This window comes from Giraffa tippelskirchi, chromosome 5 (assembly GCF_054371585.1).
Source record: "Giraffa tippelskirchi isolate mGirTip1 chromosome 5, T2T-mGirTip1v1.2.pri, whole genome shotgun sequence".
Classification (NCBI taxonomy): domain Eukaryota; kingdom Metazoa; phylum Chordata; class Mammalia; order Artiodactyla; family Giraffidae; genus Giraffa; species Giraffa tippelskirchi.
Window position 1 is genome coordinate 88,013,586 of NC_137279.1, and position 14,539 is coordinate 88,028,124.

A 14,539-nucleotide genomic window follows, 5' to 3' on the forward strand; every position below is an offset into this window, starting at 1 on the left:
CCCGAAGTGGGCAGGGCTGGGTAGGGCCCACAAGGTTCTTTTCCTCCATAAAGGCTCAGTACTTCACCCACTTCAGGACCCTGTAGAAGCAGTAGCTCCGAGTCTTCACCTGGCTGGGAACTCTCAGCTCCCAGCATCTGTGAGGAAGGAAGGAGAGAGTTCTCCACACTGTCAGGAAGCTGTTTCTGAGTCTGAGACAAGATCCGAGTGTGTGGGGAGCCATGATGCCAGCTCAGGTCTTGGTCTCAGGAATGGAGAGATTTAGAGAACAGAGCCCATGGTCTCTTTTTGTAGTGTGGGATGGATTGGGGGCTATTCCAGGAGGGCCCAGAATGCCCAGCATCCCATCACTTTCTATTTGAGGTTTCCTAACTCAGAAAGTTCAAAGAACCAGGATACAGGGGAGAGAAGGATGGACCTGCCAATGACTTAGTGCATCTCTTCTTAGGGTACTGGGGCCAGATTCTGTCTCCTGCTGTTCCTCTCTGTGGCCACTAGAGGGCTGGGTGCAGGTAAGTCACTTAGGAGCAGCAGTTTCATCAGCTCATCCAGGTGTGCAGTGGAGCTGGGTTGGATGCTGAAGTCCTGGCCTAGGGGGCAAGTCATGGAGATGCAGACAAGCCACACTTTGCATATACATAAGCTGTGACTTGGGTGTTGATTTTTGGCTCCTCTTGAGGTCCTATCTGAAGCGAAGATCTGTCCTGGGGCCCCGATCTATGCCTCTGTGTGGTTGAGGCGGCTCAGAGGAGCTGTAGTGAAGATTGTGCTCCCTTCTGTCTGCTCCTATGGCCTTGGCTTTGGGGTTCCCCGAGGGAGCTAGGTTGTCAGGGCCCTGTCCAGGGAACATCCTTCCCTAGTCCTCATCCTCACAATTCCTTTCCTCCTATTAGGCATTATGATAGTTTTCATTTTTAATTAGTTGAACAGAAGAATGCAAGTGTCAAGCCTGTACTAGATGGTGGTCAGCTATTTTTAGCAGAGAGGATCTTTACCTCTGGGGTTTCACAGCCCAATGAAGAACCTGTGAAGTGCGCTGGGACTGGGAGCTGATGATCAGGATGGTTGGTGTGAGTGGCACCAGACTGTTAACAAGAATTATCCACACATTGTTTAGCAGCGACCCCTTCTGTTGAGAAGTTCTGGGAGGATGAAACCTGCGTCCCTTACCTGTCTTTCCTGCCTAGAAGCTGCAAGGAAATCAAAACAAGTTGCCGCAAAGCAGGTGGTAAGTAATCAACCGGCCCACCATCTTCTCCTTTCAGTCACTTTTTAGTTAAACAGATCCCAGTCATGGAGAGCAAGAGGGTGTGTCCACTAGTCTCTGCTGCTCTGACTCCCAGCTTCCAGCCGAGGAGATTTCTAGTGGGAATTTTGAGGCATTTCATTCCTATCTAGTTGTAGGAGACATGATCTTCAGAATACAGGGAGAATGTGGTGTTCCTGGTGGCTTTTAGGGTGGTGGCCAGAGCTGCAATGAAGATTTTCTACTCCTTATAAGTTAAAGTGCTAGCCTACTACAACTTTATGGACGGAGGCAGAAAACCTGAGCCTCCAGAGGCTGAGACACAGAAGTTTGTTGCTCACAACCCTAGCAGTAGGCAAAGCAACTGCTTTTTATTGTGTTCTTTATTGAGTCCCGTCTGAATAGGTTAATGTTAAGAGGGCCAGGAGACATCTGCACATGTATTTTGTTTGCCAAGCAGATGACAGATTGGGCTGGTAAAGAAACTACAAGCCTTTTGTAGATTAGTTTATTCCTCTCTTGTTCGACAGGAACTCTGTACTTATGGAATCTGAATCTCATTAAATGAGTAGTGCCATGCCCTCTCTTTGCTCTGAGTTGCAGAGGCCACATCCTGATGTAGACTTGAGGTGTGGTTGAGTGCTGATTTCTGGCCTGGAGTGGTCAGAAGGAGGGAGATACTATCTCTGTCTCCTAGGATGTTTGCTCTACAATGTGTTTGAAAAGGTAGCATGGAACAAAGGCAGTCAGTGTCCCTGCTCTTAGATGATCCATAGAGAATTGTCCTCCAACAAGTAGTATGGGTGGGAGCCTTCAGGATACATTTCTGACTTCCCAAGTTCTTTCTGGTTGTGGGTCTGAGATGGACCCTGTGCTCTCAGACAGGGAGTCTCGGGGCTGGTTCCCTCTGCAGATGGCCTGTATCACCTCCGCACTGAGAATGGTGTCATCTACCAGACCTTCTGTGACATGACCTCTGGGGGTGGTGGCTGGACCCTGGTGGCCAGTGTGCATGAGAACAACATGCATGGGAAATGCACTTTGGGCGATCGCTGGTCCAGTCAGCAGGGCAACAGTGCTGACTACCCAGAGGGCGACGGCAACTGGGCCAATTACAACACGTTTGGGTCTGCAGAGGCGGCCACCAGCGATGACTACAAGGTGGGTGGCACTGAGAACCCAGTTGGGAAAGGGTAGGGAGAGGGGTGTGGCTGGAGCAGAGCATGCGGAAGGGAGGGTGGGAGATGGGGACATGGAGGAAGGACTGGAGAAGAAGATAGACAGAAGTCCATGTCTTGAACCACAACTTCTTCCCTCCAAGGCTGTTTGGGTGGTGGGCCCTCATCATCTGCTGAGGGGGAGGGGTCAGAGCGCTGTTACCACCTGGCCCCTTGGAGCCCAGAGCTCTCAGTTCAACTTAAAGCTGCTCTTGTGGGTCTTTGGCTAGTCAGACTGAGTGTGTGTCCCTCTGCAGAACCCTGGCTACTACGACATCCAGGCGCAGGACCTGGGCATCTGGCATGTGCCCAACAAGTCCCCCCTGCAGCACTGGAGGAACAGCTCCCTGCTGAGGTATCACACCAACACTGGCTTTTTCCGGAGACTGGGGCAGAACCTGTTTGGACTCTACCAGGTACATGGGGCTGCTGGCTGGGGGTGGGGGCACTACCTTTGGTGAACAGAGAGTCAAGTGTTTGGGATGGGGAGTAAGTCTGCTCTGTCCATATCACTAAGTGCCGCTGCTTGGCTTTCTACTACCTCTGGGTCACTATGAACTAGTGTGCTGCCTCTTTCAGAGGAACTGTGAGCCAGGAAGGGGAAGAAGCCTAGGGGAGAGGATTGGGGGTGGGAAGAGAGTGAAAAGGACAGGGGTCTTGAGTCTGGTTAGGGTCTTAGCTATGAGTGGTAGGGAGAAAATACATCAGTATTATTCATACTGATTCCTGAATAATGCCACATGAGGGTATTAAATCCTCTACTGCTCAGAATGGCAATATCTCTATTGTCTTCCACAATCTGTATTTTGGGTCCCTGCAGAAATACCCAGTGAAATACGGAGCAGGGAATTGCTGGACTGACAACGGCCCAGCCATTCCTGTTCACTATGACTTTGGTGATGCTAAGAAAACTGCATCTTATTACTCACCATGTGGTCAGCGTGAGTATCTGCTTCCAAAGCCCAGTCATCAACCCTTCTCTGCACTCTTGGGGAAAGTGTAAATAAGAAAAGTTAATGATTGTTAGCATTTATTAAACATGTACAATATGCCAAGCTGTTTTCTAGGAATGTGACATGGATTTTTGTTATGTCACAAAAATTTTTATCACCATCATGGAAAAACTATAAGCTCAGGCTTCTTAACCAATAACCCTGTTTGATTCTTTTTTCCCCTTAGTTTATTTATTTATTTTAAACCAATACCATATTGTGTTGGTTTCTGCCATACATCAATGTGAATCAACCATAGGTATACATGTGTTACCTCCCTCTTGAACCTCCCACCCCATTCTACCCCTCTAGGATGTCACAGAGCCCTGGTTTGAGTTTTCTGAGTCACTATAAGAATCTTACAATAGTTAAAAGCTAATTAATGTGCACAGGTGAGAACAACTTGCAAAGTAGTGAGAAAAATTTGTTTTTGTTATGGTAGATAGCTATTATTGTAAGAAGACCTTTTTTAGCATGATAAAGCCACAGAACTTTCTTTGGTGGGAAAAGAAGAGTCATTTTACTTTAAAGTCACGGTAATTGAATGAGAAGTGGGCCAGCAGCAACGGATGGCTACTTCTGATCGTTGCTTATTCCTGCTGAAGCTCTGGAGGTCTTCTTGCTGATCTGTCAGTGGACTCTCATTTCTCCTATGAGCCTTAGACAGACAAGTGACTTTTGTGAGTCTGAGCCTTGGTCTTCTTGCCCAGATGGAGGGAGGGTCTCTTCTTGCCTTTTTCAAGGCCAGGATGTAGCAGCCACTGTTGAAAAGTGCTGGGCTCTATGCCCACAGATTAGCTGTAACCTGACCTGTTGATTTAGGGAATTCCTGGGCTGGTCAAAGGGAAGATATTTCCAGTTCGTCCTGTGAATCCTTGGCCCTTTCTCTGCCTCTTCTTTTCCAGAAGAATTTGTTGCAGGATTTGTCCAGTTCAGAGTGTTTAATAATGAGAAAGCAGCCAATGCCCTGTGTGCTGGGATGAGAGTCACTGGCTGCAACACTGAGCACGTGAGTTTGGGGAAGATCCATGGCTTGTCCGGGCGAGTGTATGTGTGTGTACGTTTGTGTGTGTGTGTGTAGTTGTCTGGGGTGTTTGATGTGGCTTGAATTTTTACTCTTTTCTGTCATTTTGTGGACATAATTTTTAAATTGTAGCTATTATTTTTTAATTGAGCTTCAATTGATCTAAAACATTATGTTAGTTTCTGGTATATAGCATAGTGATTCTATATTTGTATATATTATGAAATGATCACTGTAACAAATCTAGCCAACACCCAGCACTACTCACAGTTGCATATTCCTTTTTTTTTCTGATGAGAAGTTTTAACATCTACTTTCTTAGTAACTTTTCAATGTATAACATAATATTATGACTAGTGTCACTATATTGTACATTACATCCCCAGGACTTATTTTATACATGAAAGTTTGGAACATCACTGATGGTCCAGTGATTAGGACTCTGGAATTCCACTGTTGTTGTTGTTCAATTGCTAAGTCATGTCTCTCTCTTTGTGACCCCATGAACTGCAGCAGGCCAGGCTTCCCTGTCCTTCACTATCTCTCGGAGTTTGCTCAAGCTCATGTCCATTGAGTCAGTGATGCCATCCAACCATCTCATCCTCTGCTGACCCCTTCTCCTCTTGCCCTCAATCTTTACCAGCATCAGGGTCTTTCCCAATGAGTCAGCTCTTTGCATTAGGTGGCCAAAGTTTTGGAGCTTCAGCTTCAGCACCAATCCTTTCAATGAAAATTCAGGGTTGATTTCCTTTAGGATTGAGTGCTTTGATCTCCTTACTGTCCAAGGGACTCTCAAAAGTCTTCTCCAGCATCACAGTTCAAAAGCATCAGTTCTTTGCTTCTCAGCCTTCTTTATAGTACAACTCTCACATCCATAAATGACTACCAGAAAAACCACAGCTTTGACTACAGGGACCTTTGTCGGCAAAGTGATCCTCTGCTTTTTAACACACTGTCTAGGTTTGTCATAGGTTTTCTTCCAAGGAGCAAGTGTCTTTTAATTTTGTGGCTGTAGTCACTCTCTGTAGTGGTTTTGGAGTCCAAGAAAATGAAATCTGACACTGTTTCCACATTTTCCCCATCTATTTGCCATCAAGTGGTAGGATCAGATGCCATGATCTTTGTTGCCCGAATGTTGAGTTTTAAGCCAGTGTTTTTCACTCTCCTCTTTCACCTTCGTCAAGAGGCTCTTTAGTTCCTCTTCGCTTTCTTCCATTAAAGTCGTATCATCTCTATATCTGAGGTTGTTGACATTTCTTCCGGCAATATTGATTCCAGCTTGTACTTCATCCAGCCTTGCATTTTGCATGATGTACTCTGCATATAACTTAAATAAGCAGGGTGACAGTATACAGCCTTGACTTGCTCCTTTCCCAATTTTGAACCAGTCCATTGTTCCATGTCCAGTTCTAACTGTGGCTTTTTGTCCTGCATACAGTTTTCTCAGGAGGCAGGTAAGGTGGTCTGGTATTCCCATATCATTAAGAATATTTCACAGTTTGTGATCCACACAGTCAAAGGCTTTAGCATAGTCAATGAAGCAGCATAGACTTTTTAAAAATTTTTTTTGGAATTATCTTGCTTTCTATGATCCAGCGTATGTTGGCAATTTGATCTCTGGTTTCTCCGCCTTCTCTAAATCCAGCTTGTACATCTCTGGAAGTTCTCAGTTCACATACTGCTTAAGCCTAACTTGAAGGATTTTGAGCATGATCTTGCTAGCATGTGAAACGAATGTAATTGTATGGTAATTTGAACATTCTTTGGCTTTGCCTTTCTTTGGGATTAGAATGAAAACTGACCTTTTCAGTCCTGTGGCCATTGCTGAGTTTTCCAAATTTGCTGGCATAAAGAGTGCAGCACTTTCACAGCATCATCTTTTAGGATATGAAATAGGTCAGCAGGAATTCCATCACCTCCAACTTTATTTGTAGTGATGCTTCCTAAGGCCCCTAAGGCTTTCTTATCTCTCCTTGCTATTCTTTGGAACTCTGCATTCAAACGGATATAACCTTTCCTTTTCTCCTTTGCCTTTTGCTTCTCTTCTTCTTTCAGCTATTTGTAAGGCCTCCTCAGACAACCAGTTTGCCTTTACATTTCTTTTTCTATGGGATAGTTTTGGTCACCACTTCTGGTAAATGTTACAAACCTCCATCCATAGTTCTTCAGGCACTCTATCAGATCTAATTTCTTGAATTTATTTGTCACTTCCACTGTATAATCATAAAGGATTTGATTTAGGTCATATCTGAATGACCCAGTGGTTTTCCCTACTTCTTCAATTTGAGCCTGAATTCTGCAATAAGGGGCTCATTATCTGATCATGATCAGCTCCAGGTCTTGTTTTTGCTGACTGTATAGAGCTTCTCCACCTTCGGCTGCAAAGAATATAATCAATCTGATTTTGGTACTGACCATCGGGTGATGTCCACGTGCAGAGTTGTCTCTTGTATTTTTGGAAGAGAGTGTTTGCTATGATGAGTGTGCTCACTTGGCAAAACTCTGTTAGCCTTTACCCTGCTTCATTTTGTACTCCAAAGCCAAACTTGCCTATTATTGCAGATATCTCTTGGCTTCCTACGTTTGCATTCCAGTCCTCATGATGAGAAAGACATCTTTTTTTAGTTTTAGTTCTAGAAAGTCTTGGTCTTCATAGACTCATTCAACTTCAGCTTCTTTAGCATTTATGGTTGAGAGGTAGACTTGGATTGCTGTGATGCTGAATTATTTGCCTTGGAAACAAAACGAGATCATTCTGTCATTTTTGAGATTGCACCCAAGTACTACATTTCAGACTCTTTTGTTTACTCTAGGTCTACTCCATTTCTTCTAAGGAATTCTTACCCACAGTAGTAGATATAATGGTCATCTAAATTAAACTCTCTTATTACCGTCCATTTTAGTTCACTGATTCCTAAAATGTCCATGTTCACTCTTGTTATCTCCTGTTTAGCTAGCTACATGGACCTAATATTTCAGCTTCCTATGCAATATTGTTCTTTACAGCACTGAACTTTGCTTTCAACACCAGATACAACCACAACTGGGTGTCATTTCCATTTTGGCTCAGCCTCTTCATTCTTTCTGGAGCTATTTCTCCATCTTCCCCAATAGTATATTGGTTAGCTACTGACCTGGGGGGTTCATCTTTCAGTGTTATGTCTTTTTGCCTTTTCATACTGCTCATGGTGTTCTCAAGGCAAGAATACTGAAGTGGTTTGCCATTCCCTCTTCTAGTGGACCACATTTTTCAGGCCCTAATTAGCAGGGACATGCCCTTTAGCCAGTCAGCATAGTAGATGACATGCTCAGTGCCCTGGCTGTCCCACTGCTAGTCCACAGTGAACGTTTAAACCTTCATGGGCCATCAGGTGTTGGTCAGTATGTGGCTGGGGGTTGAGGCAAAGGCCCTGATGAAGTGGTTGGGAAGTGGGTCCGGAGAAGGCTGGTACTGATGTTGGAGGACTCCCAGGAGCAGAGGGCACTCGCCTTCACCACTGCCGCTGGCCACCCTGGAGCCGATCCACCACCCTGGAGCCAACAGTCCATCATGGAGCTGACTGCCCGCATCTTCATATTTATATTCCTGATGCTTTGATGATCAATTTCCCACTATAGGGGGCCCATCTGGATCCCTAGATGGGAAACTGAGGTCTGTAACATGCATGGCATGGACAAGAAAAAAGAACTGAAAGTTTATACCTTTTGACCACTGGACGTAATTTACTGTATTGAAGTTCAATTTATGTATATTCTCATATATGATTAGCATTTTTATTTTGTGTTTAAGAAGTATTTCTGCTTCTTGAGGTCACAAAGACATTCTCAAATATTCTTAGTAAATTCTAGAAGCTTTAGGTTTTTGTTGTTTTTCCAGTCTTGTAGAAGAGCGCACCATAGGTGTGTTGACTGGAGACTGTCTTTGATGGGCATTTTGTGACTGGAGGGGCAAGAAGAAGAGGGTGTCAGAAGTACGGGGGGGAGAACATTCACTTAGGCCCTTTTCCTTTCACGCCTATCAGTATAAGAAATGTGACCCTGTAGGACATCTTCATTTCCCCCCTCAAATATGTTTGCCCATTTGTCAGTCAAAGTGAGACAACTGTGTCCTCATGAAAGAGCCCTTAGGTTACTATTCTTAGGATAATGCCCGTGTGGGCCCTGGGAGTGGGATGCAATGTGTCGCCCCCTACATTGGCTTCCTTGGAGCCTTATCGTATTCATTAGTGCTCATTTGCACGTACCCTTGCAAGCACTGTTTCCATAAAAATACATGATAGAGCATCCACAAAGTGCTCTATATTAGACATGCAAAGCTGACAGTCATTTTAAGGAAATCAGACTGAATGGGATGGAGACATAAGTGCATGATTGCAATGTGGTATCACCTGTGATAGCAATATAAACAAGGGGCCTGAGGAACAAAATATAGGAGCTTCTATCTCTAATGATGGCACATAGCTGACTCCTCAAGTTGGTGACATTTTTGTTGAATCCCAAAAGCTGTGTGTAGAGTTCAACAAGTAACAAGGGCAGAAAGATGCCCGTCTAACATGCTGCTGCTGCTGCTAGGTCGCTTCAGTCGTGTCCGACTCTGTGAGACCCCATAGACGGCAGCCCACTAGGCTCCACCGTCCCTGGGACTCTCCAGGCAAGAACACTGGAGTGGGTTGCCATTTCCTTCTCCAATGCGTGAAAGTGAAAAGTGAAAGTGAAGTCGCTCAGTCGTGTCTGACTCTTAGCGACCCCATGGACTTCAGCCTACCAGGCTCCTCTGTCCATGGGATTTTCCAGGCAAGAGTACTGGAGTGGGTTGTCATTGGACATGAGTGACTAACATTTTTAGAATCATTGGTGTTTGAGAGACCATGGGGGTGCTGAAGGGCCCTTGAGCCGTTGTTTGCTTTTGGAGCATCTTGCGCATTTAGGTAGAAGCAGGAGCCGAAGCTGGAAATACCTACAGGAAGCAGGATAAGCAAGGACTTATTCATTCTGCCAGGATGTAGATTTCATGTTGTAGAAGATGTGACTCATCAGAGGATTTTGAACAGAGAGTGACCTGATTAGCTTTGATGTTTCTATAATGATGTATAGCCAGGTGGAGGACATGGATCCAAGATCAGGGAAATTAGGGGCAGGGAGGTAATGAGGCAGGTGTAAAGATGCAGATGTGAAATGCTGAGGACCTGACCCAGGGTGTTCAAGGACAATAAGAGAGAGAATTAGTTTTGTTTTGCTCAACTGGAATTTTAGATCTAGAGATATGTAGATAGAGACATGCCGGTGGCAGTTGCATATGGGGTTTCAAGCACAGAAAATACTGACCTGACTTCCGAGATTTAGGCATTTCTTGACAATGTATGGTTATGCTGATACTAGCAAGTCATGGGAGAAGATGAGCCATCATCAGGAGACTGTGGTGTGGACAGAACTGTGGGGAATAGCATTTGGGGGAATCAGTTGAGGGAAAAGGGTGAGCTAAAAGGCCTGAGAATAAATGTGAAGGAAGGTAGAAAGGAATTCAGGAAAGAACATGATTTCAGAGCCCACTGGAGGGAGGATTTTTGACAGGGGAGTGGTCAAGGCCAAGTAGGAGGAGGACCAAAGATTCCAGGGGGTTTAAGGATTAAGATCTCCATGGTGTCCACAGCCGTTCCCTCACTGTGTCTACTCCCTGTCCCCAGCACTGCATCGGTGGAGGAGGATTCTTCCCAGAGGGTGATCCAGTGCAGTGTGGGGATTTCTCTTCCTTTGACTGGGATGGATATGGAACTCACCATGATTGCAGCTCCAGCCGGAAGATCACTGAGGCAGCTGTGCTCCTATTCTACCGCTGAGACCTGAGTGTGTGAGACGTGGAACCCAGCTCCTAAGTCCAGAAACTCAGAGATGGAAAAATGGAATATGTTTCCATTTTCTCCAGCAAGGAAAGGAGAATAAATTACATCATTTGTGACTTTTAAGTGTTTTTGAATTCTTTTTACAAATTGACTGACACCTGGAGGATGTATTAAAATAATGCCTCTTATTCTGGTGATTTTTGATTTAGACTTTCTGAGTTTGGAACTTCTAGTCTCAGGTCCCAGAACACAAGTTTTCCCTTCTTTCTAGGCAAATCCCGAGTAAGACTGAGGAGCAAGGGAAAGTTTTTCTCATTAATTTTTCCTTCCATATTGTTATTGGCTAATCAAATCAAGATCTCAAAGGAAACAGAATGAAGAAAAGATGAATATTATTTAGATTCTGTAGGAAAAAAGTAGAGTTGGGTAGTTGAAACTACCCATTTCCTTTATTTCTCTAGCTTCGACAGTCAAGACATTGTCCCTAAAATGATTCTAGTATGAATTGCAATTTGTGTGTGTTGGGGAGGGTTGTCTCAGCTCCAAGAAATGCACTGACAACTAGGTGGAGGTCCTACAATTCAACTCAATGTTGACCCAATCTACTATGAGAAATCCTCAGATCCCACATGTGAATGGCTCAGTTCTATACATCTGCCCCTTGGATCCCCCACTTCAGACACTAGTTGCAAGTCCAGAAGGACCGGCTATATATTTGAGGGTCCAGTGAATCCCTTGTTTGGTTCAACTAATTTGTTAGAGTGGCTCACAGAACTCAGAAACAACTGGTGATTGGTTTATTATAAAAAGATAGAAAATGGGAAATACCCTACGTAAGACATGCTTAGGGCACAGTATGGGGACAGTGTAAGGAGATTCCATGCCCTCTCAGCATATCACCAAACCTGATTCTCCATCTATTCTCCAATCCAGAAACCCTCTGAACCCACTTCTTTGGGTTTTTTTTCTTTTCTTCTTCTTCTTCTTTTTTTTTTTTTTTTTAACAGAGGCTTCATTACATAGGCATGATTGATTTAATCATTTACCAGGGCAATTGTTTCCATCTCCAGCCTCTCTTCTCTCCAGGAGGGTCAGGGTTTGTAGTACTGATAGTTCTAACCCTTTAATCATGTGATTAGTCACCTGGCAACTAGCCTACTTCCTTAGGTGTGATCCAAAAGTTACTTCATTCACATAACACAAGAAACTTTTTTTTTGTTTTTTGCTTTTTTGCTCTGATCACTTAAGAAATCCAAGAGTTTTTGGAACTCAGTACTAGAAACACGATGAAAACAAAATATATACTTAGTGTAAATCAGTATCACATTCCCCAAGGATGTGAAAGGCAGGATCTGGGCTCCCATCTTCAGTTGCTTATTCAAAAGCAGAGCCACACATTGAATTAGGTCTCAGTGCATCATCTGTACAATGAGAATTCGATGACAACAGTTCTGGCTATGAGCCTAGTGCAGATATTTTATTCTATTTTGTTCAGAATGCAAATCTGATCATAACTTTCCTCACCTCCCATCACTGTACTCTTTCTCCATTGCTCCTTGTGGATTAGAGCAGTGGTTCTCAAATAGGGTGGGAGATGGAGGAGATGAAGATGCTGTTGTCTCTCAGGAGGACTGCCAGATTTAGCAAATAAAAATATAGGAGATCACCTACACTTTATTTCAGATAAATAATGAATAATGATTTTAGTATAAATGTGTCTCCTGCAATATTTACCTGGAGACCCTACCCCCAACGAAAACCTGGGAACATTTGGAGACATTTTCATGACTGGGAGGTGATGTTGTGGGGCTGGAGTGCCACTGGATAGAGGCCATGGCTGCTGTGAAACACCATCCATTGCACAGGACTCCTCCCTCAAATGGAAAGTGATGTGATCTGAAATGTCAGTAGTGTGTCTGAGAAATCCTGGACATAGGACTTGTTTTATTTGTAGAGTATTGACATTCTAAGTTTCTGAACATTTGTAGCTGAGGGCAAAAAGAAAAATTTAAGAAAATGTGTTTAATTTAAAAATTTCACAAAAATCTATTTCATTATCGGCCCCAAGTATTTAATAATTTTATGCATTTAAATTGATTAAATAGAAATTCGTATTCTAAGAGAAGTCAAGAAAATTTAAGCAAAACATTTCTCCACCCCTTGGCCTCCTTGGTATCCTCTACTGTGCATTGTGTATCTGCCTTATGCATCCACCAAACCTCTGTATTGGCAGAAATACTTGCTCAGTCATTCTCCTAGAACCAAGGCAACTCCTTAATAGGCAACATTCCTTCTTGAACTTGTAAGGGGTCACCATGACCCATTACTTTGTACTCAGAGATCAGGATTTTGCAAACTCTCTACGTCGTTTAATGCACAGCCGTCTATCTCATAAACCTATATAGGACTTCACTTGTGGGTCAGTGGTAAAGAATCTGCCTGCCAATGCAGAGGACATGGGTTTGATCCCTGGTCCATGAAGATTTCACTTGCTATGGGGCAATTAAGCCATGTGCCACAACTACTGAGCCCAAGCTCTGGAGCCTGGGAACTGTATCTTCTGAGCCTGAGTGCCACAGCAATTGAAGCCCGCATGCTCTGGAGCCCATGCTCCACAACACGAGGGGCCACCACAATGAGAAGCCTGTGCACCACCACTAGAGAGTAGCCCCCACTGGCCACTGCAACTAGAGAAAGCCTGTGAGCAGCAACCAAGGCCCAGCACAGCCAAAATAAATAAATGAAAAAAGAAAACCTAAATAACTAGGCATGGACCTCTAACTGGTAGAACAGTTCTTGGAAGTTTTTGAAAGGCTGTTCCTGGGTTACCATCCTCAGTTTAGCTTGAATAAAACTCCATTTCTTTCATAGATCATCTGATTAATTTCTTCATTGACTAAATAATGCATAGGTGACTAGAGGACTGCAGCCTTGGTAACTAGACAGATAATTTCTATTTAGCTAGACAGCTAGTTTACTTAAAATTGCCCACACTTTTAAAATACAGTTCTTTTGCAGATTATCCTTTGTTTTGATGACTGGGGATCAGGAGAGGGAGAATGAAGCCTACTGGGTCACAGGGGAATTGTATCAAGACCCATCTTCTGATATCCCTTCCTAGAGGTTTCTACATTTAGATAAACCTCCCACGCCAGAGAAACTCCAAGTTCATGGCCTCCAACAGTAATGCTCTTCCTTTTTACCAGAAGACACGTCAGCTTCACACCAGACATGCTGTCTAAATGTTGCCCATTCCATTTGAACTAGAATTGTTGACTTTTGCAGAAAAAGAAATAATGGGATCCAACTGACATTTAGCTGGAATAACCCAAATGAGTGCAGGTGGTACCTAATATCCAATCAACATTCACTTGACTGTCAAGATCTTTGTATTCTTTTTGTTAAACTGATCCTCCAAATTCTGTCCCCTGAATCACTCCATAGCATGTAGCTGAAAGTCCCCAGTCTTGTAATGCACTGCAAAGTTATTCCTTGTCAGCTTGGATTTGGCACTGTACCAGGTCATGGGCTGGAATCCAGCAAGCCAGCCCTCACAGTCAAAGACAGCTGAACCATGGATTGCAGGTCCAGAAAAATCCAAGTTAATATCAAAACCAAGGTTTATCGACTCTCTCTTGTAAGAAGATTTGATTTTGCTGTTTTTCTTTACTGTGTTAGTGAAAGAAGGTAGCACCAAACTCAGATTCAAGCCTTGACAAATCTGGTCTTCATTTTAATTCGATTCTGCTCTCAGAGTGTCATCAGTGGCGTTTTCTGTGATAGATCATACAGTACAGGTATTTGGTTCTAAGGTGCCAGGCACTTGACCTGTGTCTGTGTTAGATGATCCAGATGTTGAGAATTTTGTGTCAGTGTATGATTTTGTTTTCACATCCAGACAACCCCAAACCAATCCTTCCTTGAAAATATCTCTGGCAATTTTCCAATGTCACCTCATGACAGAGGAATACACAATGTTTACACACAGCTCAGTGTGTAGGTCTCAATGGCAAGACTGTGAGAAGGAGTCGTCTGGAGTCTACTGAGGGGGGAGCTGCAGCGACAGCTGAGGCCATGGGCTTGTTATGGGTTGGGCGGCAGCTGTCCTGGCTGGAGGGTGAAGTGAAAGCCTTGTAGTTGTTCTTGGCTAAACCTGATTTGTATGGTAGTTGATCAGCCACTATTCATGTACAGTTGACCCTTGAACTATGTGTGGGTTG

The 14,539-nt window shown here is 43.9% G+C and overlaps 1 protein-coding gene and 1 pseudogene across 2 annotated transcripts; one reads left to right on the plus strand and one right to left on the minus strand.

The window, feature by feature from the left end:
* Positions 1-224: 224 nt before the first annotated feature.
* Positions 225-10,433, plus strand: LOC145506618 (intelectin-2-like). Of its 2 annotated transcripts, none has more exons than XM_081491665.1 (8): positions 225-236; positions 449-512; positions 1,118-1,228; positions 2,160-2,407; positions 2,721-2,879; positions 3,284-3,404; positions 4,361-4,464; positions 10,164-10,433. In XM_081491665.1, exons 1-8 carry the CDS (start codon positions 225-227, stop codon positions 10,314-10,316), a joined length of 972 nt encoding a protein of 323 aa, XP_081347791.1. In that variant the 3' UTR covers positions 10,317-10,433. The 2 variants fall into 2 exon arrangements, with proteins under 2 accessions (XP_081347791.1, XP_081347793.1); XM_081491667.1 differs by having other exon boundaries at positions 1,121-1,228.
* Positions 10,434-13,393: 2,960 nt separating this feature from the next.
* LOC145505210 (non-selective voltage-gated ion channel VDAC2 pseudogene) lies at positions 13,394-14,291 on the minus strand (annotated as a pseudogene).
* Between the last annotated feature and the right edge of the window lie 248 nt (positions 14,292-14,539).

What these genes read in the sequence shown, in the direction of transcription:
- LOC145506618 (XM_081491665.1), top strand. An exon ending in CCACCAGCGATGACTACAAG is followed by an intron (nt 2,408 to 2,720) that starts GTGGGTGGCACT and finishes GTCCCTCTGCAG; the next exon opens with AACCCTGGCTACTACGACAT. An exon ending in TTACTCACCATGTGGTCAGC is followed by an intron (nt 3,405 to 4,360) that starts GTGAGTATCTGC and finishes CTTCTTTTCCAG; the next exon opens with AAGAATTTGTTGCAGGATTT.